This window comes from Pogona vitticeps, chromosome 3, assembly GCF_051106095.1.
Source record: "Pogona vitticeps strain Pit_001003342236 chromosome 3, PviZW2.1, whole genome shotgun sequence".
NCBI lineage: Eukaryota > Metazoa > Chordata > Lepidosauria > Squamata > Agamidae > Pogona > Pogona vitticeps.
The window spans coordinates 116,275,569-116,290,953 of NC_135785.1; the positions used below are offsets into that span (position 1 = coordinate 116,275,569).

At 44.0% G+C, this 15,385-nt stretch overlaps 1 protein-coding gene across 3 annotated transcripts in view; it reads left to right on the forward strand.

The window, feature by feature from the left end:
- Window positions 1-15,385, forward strand: part of LOC110077785 (transmembrane protein 150A) — a 47,994-nt gene that overhangs the window by 27,195 nt on the left and 5,414 nt on the right. For all 3 annotated transcript variants that reach the window (XM_072994939.2, XM_078391149.1, XM_072994938.2), the window contains exons 4-6: window positions 2,782-2,849; window positions 3,340-3,467; window positions 9,349-9,526. In XM_072994939.2, coding sequence (XP_072851040.1) covers window positions 2,782-2,849; window positions 3,340-3,467; window positions 9,349-9,526 — 374 coding nt within the window. The remainder of the gene's footprint in view (window positions 1-2,781; window positions 2,850-3,339; window positions 3,468-9,348; window positions 9,527-15,385) is intronic.

The window sequence follows — 15,385 nt, forward strand, 5'->3', positions numbered from 1 at the left end:
TTTCCCTGACCCCACATAGGCCCATTAAGAAGGGACACCTGATTGCCAGTTTTTATTTCTGCTTTGTGGATAGATAACACTTCCATAAATGTGAAGTAAATGGCATGTTCATGAGGACTTTTGTATACCCTGCTCCAGTAATACATCATGTTGGAGCAGATGCCTATCATTAGATTTTTAGGTATCCTTCAGTCTTGAGAGACTATGGTAACGTGCAATGTATGAAGGACTTGGAACAGCATCTAGTGTAGCTGTGAAGGCCAATTCAAGAGTGATAATTCCTTCCACATTGAAGGCAAATACAATCTGTCCCCTGTCCACCTCCCTGATTTTGCTGGTTTTGGGACTGCCTCTTTACTTCGGCCTGCTGGACAAGTGTCTCTTCAAAATGGGAGAGGCCATGATGCACCGCCTGCCTCCAGGCTGAACGCTCAGATGTCAAGGGTTTTCCATCTGTTGAGATCCATTCCTAAGGCCTTCAGATCCCGCTTGCAGATATCCTTGTATTGCAGCTGTGGTCTCCCTCTGGGGTGATTTCCCTGCACTAATTCTCCATACAGGAGATCTTTTGGAATCCGACCATCAGCCATTCTCATGACATGCCCAAGCCAACATAGACGTCGCTGCTTCAGAAATGTATACATGTTAAAAATTCCAGCTCATTCTAGTACTACTCTATTTGGAACTTTGTCCTGCCAAGCGATACTAAAAATGCGTTGGAGACAACGCATGTGGAACGTGTTCAGCTTCCTCCTGCCGTGCACAAAAGGTCCAGGACTCACTGCAATACAGGAGTGTACTCAGGACACAGGCTATATAGACCTGGATCTTGGTATATGCCATAAGCTTCTTATTCAGCCATAATCTCTTTGTGAGTCTAGTGAACATGGTACAGTAGCTGCTTTGCCAATGCATTTATCCAGTTCGACATCTATGGAGAGGGTGTCGGAGATCATTGAGCCAAGGTACACAAAGTAATGAACAACCTCCAATTCTTAGAGGAGATGGTAATAGAGGGAGGCAGATTGTTAATCCAAAGTCTTGGCAGGCCTTTCTAAAACGATCCATGAGTTTTTGGAGGTCTTCAGCAGAGTGGTCAACAATGGCTGCATCATCGGCAAAGAGGAAGTCCCGCATGCATTTCAGCTGGACTTTGGTCTTCGCTCTAAATCTAGAGAGATTAAAGAGCTTTCCATCTGATCTAGTCCAGAGATAGACACTTTCTGTTGCCAGTTCCAAAGGTGTGCTTCAGCATGACAGCAAAAAAGATCCCAAACAGGGTCGGCGCGAGGACACAGCCCTGTTTCACTCCGCTTCAGATGTCAAAGGGATCTGATGTTGAGCCATCAAAAACGTTTGTGCCCTTAATTTCCTCATGAAAGGAGCTGATGTGTGAAGGAGTTAAGGTGGACATCCAATCTTGGGAAGGATTTTAGAAAGGCCATCCCTGCTAACCAAATCAAAGGGCTTTGTGAGATCTATGAAGGCCACAAGGAGTGGCTGTAGTTGTTCCATACATTTCTCCTGCAGCTGTTGGAGGGAGAATACCATGTCAGTGGTGGATCTATTAGCTCAAAATCCACACTGTGATTCTGAACAGACTCTGTCTGCAAGCACCTGGAGTCTCTTCAGCACAATATGGGCAAGCAGCTTCCCTACAAAGCTGAGAAGACAGATGCCACGGTAGTTATTGCAGTTGCCACTGTCTCCTTTGTTCTTATGCAATGTGACAGTGTTTGCATCTTTCATGTACTGTGGCGCTCCACCTTCCCTCCAGCAAAGACAAAAGATTTCATACAGCTCAGTAGTGATGATCTCCTTACAACAGCAGGGATATTATCCTTTCCAGGTGCCTTGCCAGAGGCAAGGGAATCCAAGGCTGCCTTTATTTCTGCTCAAGTTGGTTCGCTGTCCAACTCTTCCAAGATAGGCAGGCACTCGATGTTGTTTAGTGCCTCTTCGGTTACTATATTCTCTCTGGAAGTAGAGTAGCTCAGAGTAGTGCTACACCCGGCGTTCCATCTGCTGTGCTCAGTCCTGGATGATCACGCCTCTAGCAGACTTCAAGGGACCAGATATCTTCTGTATTGGACCTAAAGCCTGCTTGATACCACCATACATTCACTTGATGTTACCTGTGTCCGCTGCTATCTGTATCTGAGAGCAGAGCTGAAGTCAATAATGGTTGGAACATCTCCTGGCAGCCTGTTGGCCTTGGCTACGAGCAAGTCGAAGAGCCTGCAAGTTTTACTCACTAGGACAAGCTTTGTATGCTGCTAGAGCTCTCTTATCCTTGATGGCTGGCATCAACTCCTCCGAATGGGTTTCGAACCAGTCTGCCGTCTTTTTGGTCTTCTTGCCAAATGTGGACAGGATGGTTTGTTTCCAATTTTGCTCTACTACACACAGGGAGTGATCAGTATCACAATCAGCACTCTGGTAACTGCGTGTGATCATAATACTAGGAAGGCTAGAATGCCTAGTGAGGATCAAATCTAGCTGATGCCACTGCTTCTATCTTGGATGTCTCCAGGAAACTCTGTGTTAAAGCTTTGTATTAAAAACGTGTTGCTGACACAGAGACCATAATAATAGTAAAACCCCAGCAAGCACTGGGCATTTCATACTATACTTGAATAACCTCCACCACTCACCTGTGGAGACTGTCCATTGTAGGAGATGTGTTACCAACTACTTACTAAGTGCTCTGAAACCCATTTTGGGAGGAAATACTCTCAGATGACCATTGTTCTGACATTTCATCTTTATCCTTCTCTACAGCAAATGTGGTACCTTACCACCAGAGAGCTGCTTCTTCAGTCTGATCTGCAGCCTGGGTTCATTCATGGGTAAGTCACTGCTTCTGAGAAAAAGGTTGGGTTTCTTTTTGTTTTGTTCATTAAAATGAGAAGTCTCAGAGGACTAACAAGGGTGGTGGTGGAGGTGGTCAGTGTGTTTGGGTAAAAAAAATAAGACAGGAGCTTTTGAAGGAGGAACACCTGGTATTATTCTGTTCTCTGAAGGATGGAGCTCTTAGTGGCTGTTTGCATTTTTTAAAATTTTAATATTGAAGAGCTGGGTATTTCTTTCAGGTTTTGAAACAGGAAGTTGGAAGTGTGAAAACGGCTGCTATTGCTTTTGTGCAGTTTTACCAACCGCAGCCCTGGTAGTTATCTCCTCCAAGGCCTTTGTGGTTTCTCACTTGGCATGAGAACCAGCACCCATACAGGGATCTCTCCTTGTTTCTTGGAGGGGACGGGGGTGGGGGGAAAGACAGGTAGTGTTTACAAGGCAGGTGAAGACCAGGGTCTGAGGTTGACTGTTGTTTCTTCTTCCTAGTGATGCTGGTTGGCCTGCTGAGATATGCTCATGTCATTGAGCACTATGGCTCTTCCCTTCTCAACACTTTGGGGCTGGGTGCAGGCTGGATCTGTGCAGCTGGCCTCATTATGGTTGGCAACTTCCAGGTAAAAAAACATTCTTCCATGCACTTAAGTGGCAATTCCAATCAAATTGAAAGAAAGAAGCCATCTTATTTCCTTAGAGTGTTCTGGAGATTAAAACTTATCAGGTGTTATTTGGTATGGGCTTTCGTGAACTTTTACTTCCCTGGAGGAAAAGATCCCTACGAGTCTCTTCTTTTCAGTTCCATGTAACAACAGGGCTTGATTATTCAGGTGATTTATGCTCACATGTTGTTTTTATTGTTACATGTCATCAACTTGCTTCTGGTGGCCCCAATATGGTTTCTGAGGTATGTGAGATGTTCAAGGAATGGCTTGCCATTGTCACCACCTGCTGAGTTTCCATAGCCAAAGTAGGATTTCAACCCAATCTCCTAAGTACTCGCCTGATACTCTATCCACTAGACCACACTGTATCTCATACAGTGGGGTCTTGACTTGAGAACTTAATCCGTATTGGAAGGCGGTTCTCAAGTCAAAAAGTTCTCAGGTCAAATCTGCATTTCCCATAGGAATGCATTGAAAACCATTTGATCCGTATCTGCTCTTTTCTGTCCATAGAAACTAATGGGAAGCTGCTATTCTGCCTTCGACCACTAGAGGGGGATATTTTGTTTCTTTTTTTCTTAGGTCAAGAAAGGTTCAGGGAAGGCAGGGAAAATACAGTCCAGGCAGTACAGTACCAGGCAGTCCGAAGACTGTCTCCCAATCCACTCTCTAAACGTTGGGAGGAGTCAGGAAGCAGACAGGCACCCTTTTCACTGGCCAACAGTTAACTGAAAGTTCAAATTTTGCACTTTCCCTGCCTCCCACGTGGTTTTTTTCAGTTCTTAACTCAAATCTAAGTATGTAAGTCAAGTCAATATTTTCCTATGAGAGTGGTTCTTAAGTCAAAATGTTCTTAACTCAAGCCGTTCTTAAGTCAAGACCCCACTGTATTTAAACGGGGAGCATCTTATTTATTCACTTTATTAGTTATGTGTATATGCCTGTTTTTCCCCAATCTCTCAAAGACTTTCTTCTCCACATTATCCTCCAAATAGTCCTGTACGGCTGAGGGAGGCTGATTGGCCCATGATCAGTGAAAGAACATAAGGAATTGGTCAGTGGGGACTAGAATCTGGATCCCCTAAATCCCAGTCCAATATTCCAACTGCTTATTACATGACAGTACATAGTACACGAGAGAGAGAGAGCGCTAGTGTGTGGTGTAATGGGTAGGGTGTCAGGTTATGACTCAGAAGATCTGAGTTCAAATCCCCATGTGTCCATAGAAGCTTACTTGGAGATGGCTATGTTAAACCACTCCTTGAATGTCTCACATACTTCAAAATCCCTATTAGGTTCACCGTAAGTCATAAATTATTTGATTGCTCTGTGAGTGTATGGGGGGGGCAGGTGCTGTGCTTTATTGACAGAAAGTGGGCAGGAATGGAAGGTTTGAGTGCTGAGGACTATGGAGTAGGGAGCCAAGGCAGAGCAGGGATACTGGGTCGGGGCTCAGATGGTGGCAGGGTTGCTCTGTCTTTAACTTTTGTGCAGAAGAGAGATTTCCTCATTGCAGCACTGTGACCTGGCCCTCCTAAGGGTGCAGCAGGTGTCATGGAGTCTTGAGGAAAGCTGAGGTTCATCTTTATTTGAACTAACCCATCAATTATTTGGCTTCAGGCATCATTTAAATTTATTTAGAGGCAAGGCTGTGTTTGCTACTGTATTTTAAGCTCCTTTTCTATTAATTCCTAACACTGCTTTTGTTATTCACTGAGCCTTCCTGCCAAGCTCTTCTTCATAGCTGACCACAGCCGGATCCTAGCCCATCAGGCTGGGGCCACACAATCTAAATAAAATTACTGTGAGTCAAAGCAAATAAGAAGGAGCTCCATGTTTAGATCTCCCAGCATCTTCTTCTTTCTGAAAAAGCTACTCCCTCAACTCTCTCTCTCTCTCATTCTCTCTCTGTTAGAGAGACACCCAGAGTTTTGAAAAAGTTACTTTTTTGGACTACTGCACCCAGATCTCTCCAGCCAGGATGGGCGTAGCCATGTTGTTTAGGTGATTTTGGGAGCCATCGTCTAAAAATAACAAGATTTCCAAATACTGGATATACCCTTTGGCCCTGCGCTGTTGCTCTCTGAAGTGGAGAAGGGTACGTGTGGGCTTTCAGGATGTATGCCTCGACATTTTCTGCTCTACATCTAAGGGCAGATTTATAGGTGGGTTCAGATCTTTTCCAGGAAGAAAAAGATGTCGAGTCTAGGAGCTCCCGCTCCATGTCTAGTTTGATCTTGTGACTGATACCACTGATGATCTTTTAAATGCTTGGTTACTTCGTGTTATTGATAGGTCTCTATCAGGGGCTTGTAAATTGGTAGGGTGGGAACTTGAAGCACATATTCACACCTGGAAAGATTTTATTCAGAACAAGAACCTGTGTGGTTGCTGTGCCAGTCAAAGCCTATGTATGTATTTCGTTGATGTTGCCCTCTCCGTGTTGTGTTTGGGAACTCACTGGGAAACTGATTCAAAGGTTAGTAATGTCAAAATCCTTTTTGGCTCATTTGTTTAACTGACTGTGAAGCTTAAATATTACCTTCCATATTTCAAGTTCCCTAAAGATGCTTCAATAAAAATACTAAAAAACAAAAAAAAAATTTTATCATAATAATACAAATGAAAAATCTTAGGAAATAAAACTGAGCAGTTAAGAGTTTAACATTGTCAAGAGTTGGTACAGTGGACCCTTGACTTACAGACGGCTTGACTTACAGACTTTTTGAGTTACAGACTTCTCTGGCTGCAAAATTTAGGTTTGATTTGCAGACTGAGATTTGACTTACAGACCAGAAAAAAACCAAAATGGAACAAAAACGGCCTGTTACGGGATTAATCGGTTTTCAATGCACTGTAGGTCAATGGAGACTTGACTTACAGACTTTTTGACTTGAGAACCGCCTTCCAATACGGATTAAGTTCTCAAGTCAAGACCCCACTGTATACTGAAAACCACCCCCCGCCCCCGGTAAGAACCAGGAGCACAACACCTTAAATTAAGTTTTGTGATACTGTGGTTCATTTATTGATAAAAGGAAGAGCGTTCTCAGTTAAGCAGTACCTGTACTACTTCAGTAAAAAGTTACACATAAGGCAAGCTTTTGAACTCTTTATCAGGCAGAGATGGTATTAAACTTCGGGTTTAAGGGGAAAGCAAAATTTTGATACTTTTGGTGCAGTGGGGTCTCGACTTACGAATGGCTCCACTTACGTACTTTTCAACGTATGTACTTCTCTGGTCACAAAGTTTCACTTTAACTTGCGGCCAGAGAATCGCCCTATAGACCAGAAGGGGGAGGCGGGGAAAGCGCCCAATTCAAATCGCGGTGGGGAAGGCCTCCGGAGGTCCCCCCCGCTGACGCAGGCTTTCCCAGGGTGGACCGGGCCTACCAGGGGAGGGCTTTCCCCAGTAGGCCTGGTCTACTGCCCGGGAAAGCCTGGGGAGTAGACTGGGCCTATTGGGGGAAGCCCTCCCCTGGTAGGCCCGGTCCACCCTGGGAAAGCCTGCATCGGCGGGGGGGGAACCTCCAAGAGGCCTCCGGTAGCAGCACCGAAGCGCTCAGAGGCCTCGGGCAGCGGCGATGACGGTGAACATTTGTCTGCTGTCAGTACCATAATAGTTGTTGTATTTGTGCATTAAAAAACAACAACAGAGGTGAACACCCCAAATTTAGTTTGGGGCAACTTCAGTTCATACATTTATAGTTCCATTGCTGTGAGAAACCTCTGATAAACCTTTGCTGCTGCCTAGATTGGCCATGAAATGGAGGATAATCTGGATATATGTAGGCAGGTGATTGAGTTTCATTTAGAACAAAGTTCTGTAATGTTTTGAAAACGGTGTCTGGGGGTGGGCTGTGGGTCTTCTGGTGATTGTGCTAATCCTTGCCCATGATTTGGCCTCCATCGGAAGCTGTGCCAGGCGGCTTCCCGGAGACAGTTGCTAAGAGCCTGGTCACTGATGGGAGGGGGACACGGTTTCTGCTACAGAGCTGAACGCTGCTGGGCAAGTAGACTAGGAGACGGCTGCTATCGGAGGGGCCATGCTAGTGAATGATGGCCGTGTTTGCTTTGCATTTATTGGCAGCCATGCTTTGGATGTTTGCTGTGTCTGAAGGAAGAGATGCCAGAGGAGAAATGCTTTGTAAAAAAAATATGTTTGGGCAGCTGCTATGCTTTCTCATAGTGTCTGGTTTTCTCTTTCTGCCTCTGGCTAGTCTTAATGGAGATGAAGAGATATTTGTTTAATTGAGGAATTGGATCAGCCCCTATAAACTCCTCTTGGCAACAAGCTGTCCTTAGCCTTGTGACTCCCTGTGAGCTATGCCAGACCTTGGCTACTAATCACCAGGCCCTCGGCAGAAGCCAACAGGCAGCTGCTGCGTCACCCCTCTCTTGGGCTTCCAGATTCCCAGTAGGACAGAGAGGGTTCTGCATGCCGTATGGGGAGGATACTTCCCCTTCAATCAAGATATTTCTCAAATGTTCTCAAGTGCCTCTACAGCCTCTAAACTGACTGGGAAAATCAAGACTAGTCTGCATGAATCATGGAAACAATACAAGTGCAGGAACAAGTAATACCTTTAATCGACCATTAAGAATATAAATCACTGCCCCCCCCAAATAACAGTGAGCTTTGATGATAAATTGTCTTCAAGGCTGTGCATCAAGGTCCTGTGCACAATTCCAAACTTGCGGGCTGTTTTTAATGTCCCAAATTCACATGGCTGATGGTGTAGAGGTTTCAAGCTTTTCTTCAGCTAGCAGTTTGGAATTTATGGCCCATCTCTTAAAACAGAGGGACAGTTGGCCATCTGCCCCCCTCCCTCTCCCCCCTTTCTGCCTTTTGAAAACTCAAAGGATTTATCTTTGGCTAGAAGAGGGAAGAGTGCTCAGGAGCATGGGCTGCCTGTAACAGATCACTGGGTTAAAGTGACAGGGTTAACATTGAGGGACATGTCTGTTCCGCATGTTTAATCTGTTTTCCTCCTACAGCAGGATTTTCACAGAGATGCCCGCCTCAGCAATAAGATATGCAACGTAGGAATGCCATGGTTTTCTTCCAGTGACCAATCACAAAACAAAGCACCTAAATACAAGATACTGGGTAGAGAAAAATCATACGCTATGATCCATATATATCTTTCACTACCTGAAAGATTACTTCTTCAGACCAACAAATAGCTTCAACTTGATTAAGTTAGACTCTCAGACACACAGGACACTCTATAAACTAACTCCACTTTTCAAGCTCCAGGTACTTCCTCTACAATGGAAAACACGACAGTATTCCATGAGTAGTTAATATTGAACAAGTTCATATTTTATTTTCAGTGTTAACGTAAGATATATTTAGGCAATACATACTTGAACAGACTTTAGATTACAGTGTCTAAATGGATAGAGAAACAGACACAGACCCACAGTATTTGTGTATACATGCACACAAAGTTTGTTTGTTTGTTTGTTTATTTATTTATTTATTAGATTTTTATCCTGCCCTTCTAGACATATGCCTACTCAGTATATGTCTTTTCTGTTGTACAGCTCCTTTAAGAGGCTGCCTTTCAAAGATTTGCTTCCTCCTCATATGTCAGGCTGATATGTGCATAATAAACACATAAGCGTATGCACTATTGCAGTTTCTTAAAGGGATCCCATAGTACTGTGTACTGCTTGCCCACTTAAATTAAAAATGGCTTTGGAAGGGGACAGCTGCCTCCAGGTTTTGCCACCCCACTCTGCTGCATGCTTGTGTATTCCAGGCCTGAGACTGGGCAACCTGGCTGGTTGTTTTGGACTCATAAATACATGTTGCTTCTCTCTCCCTCAGGTGGACCATGCAAAAGTGCTACATTACGTCGGGGCCGGGGTGGCATTCCCAACCAGCATGCTCTTCTTATTCCTTCAGTCAATTCTGACTTACCGCATGGCAAAATCAAGAAGTCATTACTGGACTGGCCACCTACGCAGCATCCTTGCAGCCCTGGCATTCATCACTCTCATCTTTAGTATCCTTCCGGCAGCAGTATGGGTTGGGTAAAATAAATAGGAATAAAGGCAAAAGGGAGCAATGGATAAAATGTAATTAAATTTATTTTTTCTAGGGAATCTGGGGCAAGTAATTGAGGAGATGTCTGCCTGGGGCTCTTGCCAAAAGTAAATGTCATTGAATTTGTGAGATTGGTTTTTGAGAAATCATATATGCTATAGAGTGGATAATAGAAAAATAACATTGTTGCAGTATATAAAAGATTGTCGGGAAAGGACGAGGAGCAATGGATGGAATATACAGAATGTGAGAGATTTCACCTAAATATTATAGTGAATTTCATAATGAAGGTTACAGTTTGCCTTTCTCAGATATTTGAATGAACAAAGACTGAATAGGGTTTAAGGTAGGGTGGGCAAAGCATGACCTTCCAGGTGTTATTGAGCTGCAGTTCCTAACATTCTCACTACTTGCTCTCCTGGCTAGACTAATTGGAAATGGAGTCCCACAACAACTGGAGAGCTGCACTTTACCCAGCCCTTCTTTTAGGCAGAGGGCATCTTATCCGAGGCAGAGATGCTTTTTTCCATTAGAAGATCTGCTAGAAGTTGTCTTTGCAAGCCTTGTTGCCTCTGAAATGACATGTAAGCAGCATTCTTTCCTTCTTTCTGGGGATCATTTTTGTTTTTATAAACTGCTGATGTTGGGGCTACAGTCTGACAAGGAGAGCTAAGAGGGTGGGTGGGGGCTCTTCACATTGGCCTCTGGATCTGTTTCCTCTTTGAAACCTCCAGCTGCTTTTACCCTGCTCCCCAGGAGAGTTATTCCTACCTCAGTGTTTATTGGGGGGGGAGCAAGGAGTCCTTCGTAAAAATATGTGACCGGGAGACGTTCCCATAGGAGCACATGCTCCGCCGTCCCAATGTCCCCCCCAGTTCCTTTTTACAGCCACGTTGGTGGGACGTATAAGAATAATAGAGTGAAATACAGAGTATTCTTGAATAGAATTGTTTATATTTTCTAATTGATAATTGTAAATTTAGATTCTAATTACTATTTTTGACGTCCCCTTATGATTACCCTGTATTTTTTCTCTCTATTTGACAGTTTACCATTTTCCTGCTTTTTTCACTCCCCCCCTCCCCACAACCGCCAGTTTCTCCTTTTTCCTAGATTTATGGCCCCTCCAGGACCATTTAAGTGGTGCGTTATCTGCACAAATAAAATACCACTGACTGAGGGGCATGATAAATGCTTATTTTGCTTAGGGGAGTAACATCAAACCCAATCGTGCCCTGAATGCAAAAAAACTTATAAAACCAGCACTTAAATTAAGGTTACAATGCTTGAGATCTTTGGGAGCAATCCCTCAATCCAAGCATGGAAGTGATAGCCTCACCAATGGCCAAGGAATCACTTCAAGCAGACCCAGCTCGCTCCATATCGAGCCCGACAGCATGCTCGATGTCGAGCCCAATGCCTGTTCCGTGTAGACAGAAGAAAACGTTGAAACCTTCAAAGTCAAGCTTGACTTCCATCTCTAGAGCTCAGAATCATTCCGATGATCCTTCAAAAAAGAAAAGGGATAAAATCAAATCAAAGAAACCAAAGAAAACATAAAAATCTACTGGTATTGAACTAGTAGGTCACGATTCCCTCTCTGATCTTAGAGGAATCACAAGAAGCCCCTGTCTCAACATCTGACAGGGATGAACAGATTCTGATATTGGCGCAGACTGCAGCATCCACATCTAGCCTATCGACTAGCACAGGCCATTCACTGGCTGATGCTCAACCCAGCCCGGCCTTGGCCCATTCAAGCCCTCGTTCATCAGGGCTTTCATTGGGATCGGAGTCTTCTCGATACTCCCCATGCATACACCAAGAAAAAAGACTGCATATTTCTCTGTCTTGGCATGTTCCTCGACACGGAGAAAGATATTACTATGCAGAACTGCATCAATATTTTGCCAGACCTGATTACAGGCACAGGCAATGCTATTATGACCCATATTATTCGGAAATGTATGGTGACCAAATTTATTATGATGAAGCTAGACAAATTCTGTATGCCTCTCCATCATGGCACTCACCATCCATGTCACCATCTCCACCAAGACATTGACAACAATTAGTTCACACACATATCCAGCACCGACCGATCAACCGACAAGGTCTGCGCTTAAAAGATCCACTCCAATACCAGAGACTCCGATACCAACAAAGAGAACTAAACAATCAAAACAACATACCTCTATGTATCCACGACCTTAAGCAGATCCTTTTCCACCCACTGACACCGAAATATGGTCGATACCAGCTCTTTCATCACACGATCCAATACCGTTGACATCAACCTCCAGATCACACTGCTCGCCTTCTATATCATCAACATCATCTCAGGACTTGATCTCCACAATATATCGAGAATCACCATCGAACCTTCCTACCCTTCCATCCGATGTTGGAGAAAACCACCCTCCATCACTGTCAGAGGACTTTACTTCCTACTCCCAACTAATCCTCAGGGTGGCTAAATCTTTACAATTGGACATTCAAGAACCACCTGCTCAGAAAAACGATCTAGTTCTTGATTATCTAACTCAAGACAAGACTCCGCCACTTAGCTTAAGCTTCATACCAGCTATATTCAAACTTATTAAGGAGTCATGGGACAAGCCCCCTTCATCTCTTCAAATTCCATGCCGTGTCGAAAATCATTATAAAACACATGGATCAGATATTGCATTTCTCCTTAAATACCCGATCCGTTGCAGCAACCAATAGAGAAGGTTGTAAACTTCATATCCTCGGTAGAAGGCTGTATTCACTCACTGAGGGTAGCTAACTACCAGGCAGCCATGGGCACCTACCATCGACAACTATGGGATAAAATCTTGCCTGCTCTTCAAGCGGCACCAGAGGCCACTAGAAATGAAATACTCAGCATGTATACTGAAGCGTCTACACTGGCAAAGCAACAAAGAATAGCTGCAAGACATACAGCAGATGCAGCGTCTAAGGCAATGACTACTTCCATTACCTATAGATGACATGCATGGTTGCGCTCCTCAAACATCTTAGATGACACCAACACATGAATAGAGGACCTCCCATTTGATGACCAATGAGCTAATGGAAAATATCTTTAAAATCAGAAAAACAGCACATTCATACACACCTCAACAACCTTACCGTTACCAAAGGACACAGTATCACAAACAGTCTTATTACCAACAACAATACTTATCATCTCAACAATCATATCGATAATTTCAGCCGCAACCTCAGGAAAGATTTTATCCAGCAGCATCGACACCTACAACTCAGCCCTTTTGACCCCAGTAATCACCATGCTGATGACAACTCTTTCGAAGAGAATAGAGGAAGAGTAAGCAGTACCCATAGCTCTTTACCATCTGTATTCCAAACAAGGCTTTACCCTTTCATCTCGGCATGAAAAAAGATTACTAATGACAACTGGGTCTTATCCATCATTCAAAATGGTTACTTTATTGAATTCTTCCATACCCCACCCTCAGGCATCTTCATGAAGAGGTATCCTCATTCTTACAAAAACAAGCCATATTCGTAGTTCCTTCACCTTCATCGAATGAAAGATTCTACTCCTGATACTTTACGGTTCCTAAAAAGGACAGAGGACTTCACCCCATCCTCAATCTCAGAAACCTCAACAAATTTACGAGATCTCGACGGTTTTGAATGCTAACTCTCAACACTGTTATTCCCCTCCTTTCACAGGGAGACTGGCTCGTTGTTATCGATGTACAAGATGCCTACTTCCATATTTCCATTCACCCTCTCCATCACAAATTTCTTTGATTCAGATTCGACAAAGTATCATACCAATTTTGTTCCCTCCCTTTCGGACTCTCCATGGCACAGAGGATATTCACCAAATGCATGGCACCAATAACAGCCTATCTTTGATTCCAGGGCATCACTATTTTCCCGTATATCGACGACTAGCTTATAGTCATACTTCGTACCACGGTGCAGTCAGAGCTATGGAATTAACCCTTGACATCTTGCAAAGCTTGGGCCTCAAGGTGAACACTGCAAAATCTCATCTGAAACCCACACAGACTACTCAATACTTACCTTCATCCAAGACGTTTCCATATGGTCACCCTAGAATCTGTCATTCCACTTCTCTCTTGGGGTGATTGGTTCGTGGTTATAGATGTTTAGGATGCTTATTTTCATATTTCCATTCACCAGCGTCATCGCAAATATATCAGTTTCTTCTTCATGGGGTCAGCTTACCGGTTCTGCACCCTACCATTCGGGCTTGACACTGCCCCAAGAGCCTTTACAAAGTGTTTGGCCCCTGTAGCAGCCTATCTTCGTCTTCACAACATCACGGTTTTTCTGTATATAGACGATTGGTTGATCATCCTGGTTCTTACAGCAAAGCGCTAGAAGATACCAGCTTTGCCATCCGGACTCTGGCAGATCTAGGCCTACAGATCAACTTTGCATAGTCTCATCTCCAACAGTCTCAGATCATGGACTATATTGGTGTGTGCCTAGATTCAGTCAAGGCCAGAGTCTTCCTTCCTCCTGAACAAATTCAGAAACTGCGCTGAGTGATCCACCCTTTTTGTCCTTATGCCAAAGTTCTGCCCATCATACACAGCATCTTCTAGGTCTCATGGCCTCAACTTCATCTGCTCTCCCACATGTGCGGCTGAAAATGGACTCTCTACAGGCATGGTACCTGTCTCAATTCGATCCTTTAATGGACAGACCTACCAAGTGTCTGCGTGTAACTCCAGAGCTCATGAGTCAGTTAACATGGTGGACGTTCGTGCCTCACCTTCTAGTGGGTAAGCCCTTCTGGTCCATTCAGCTGATAGTCCAGGTTACAACGGACGCCAGTCCAACAGGTTGGGGTGCACACCGTGGCCCTCACAAAATCCATGCCCTGTGGTCCAAGTCAGAAAAACTACTTCATATCAACCATTTAGAGATGCTGGCAGTTATTAAGGCGTTTCGCGCCTTTTATCCTCTAATAGTAGGCTGAGGGGTCCAGGTGGCCACGGACAACACCACGACCATGTATTATATCAACAAACAAGGAGGCACCCACTCGTTGTCACCCCTATATTTGGCATCTTTGGGAATGGTGTTACGACCACCATATTTTTCCAATCGCCATTCGTGTATCAGCAGAAGACAACAATATCGCCGACTGTTTGAGTCGCCTGTCCATTCAAACTCACAAATGGGAGCTCAACTACTCCATTTTTTCCTCAGATCTGCAATCGATGGGGAATTCCAACCATCAACATGTTCGCAACCCAGGACAACTCCAAATGCACCAAGTTTTGTTCTTGAGCAGGAAGAGGTAGGAATTCCCTTGGTGATGCCTTCATGGTGAATTGGGAAGATGGTCTCTGTGGCGATCCCCCTTTGTGCCCTATTCACCTCTGGGCTCCACAAAGGTAAATACGCCCTTTTCACTGCCACCAGGTATTATACTAATACCAAATCAAATCCCACACACTCAGGAGCTGTCACCCCAAAGGGTCATACAATTTCAGGAATCAAGGGTTTTGAATAAATATTCTTTTATTATTGAACAAATCATAAGGAGAATCTAATATAACTGTTTCATATGTTTATGTATAATAAATCAGGTGTTAACGTATATCAGATCATGTCAATATTTCTCTTGTTATACTTAGACATTCATTCCTGCTTGTTCAATATATTTTACTCTTTCAATTTCCTTTCATAACCCCTGTTAACTATTCCTAAACCCTAGCACTCTCTCAATAACTTCTGGTCCCTAACTCTCTCTAAACCTATCTCTCTCTCTGATTCCAACCCTTAACTGTCTCACCCAGCTGTT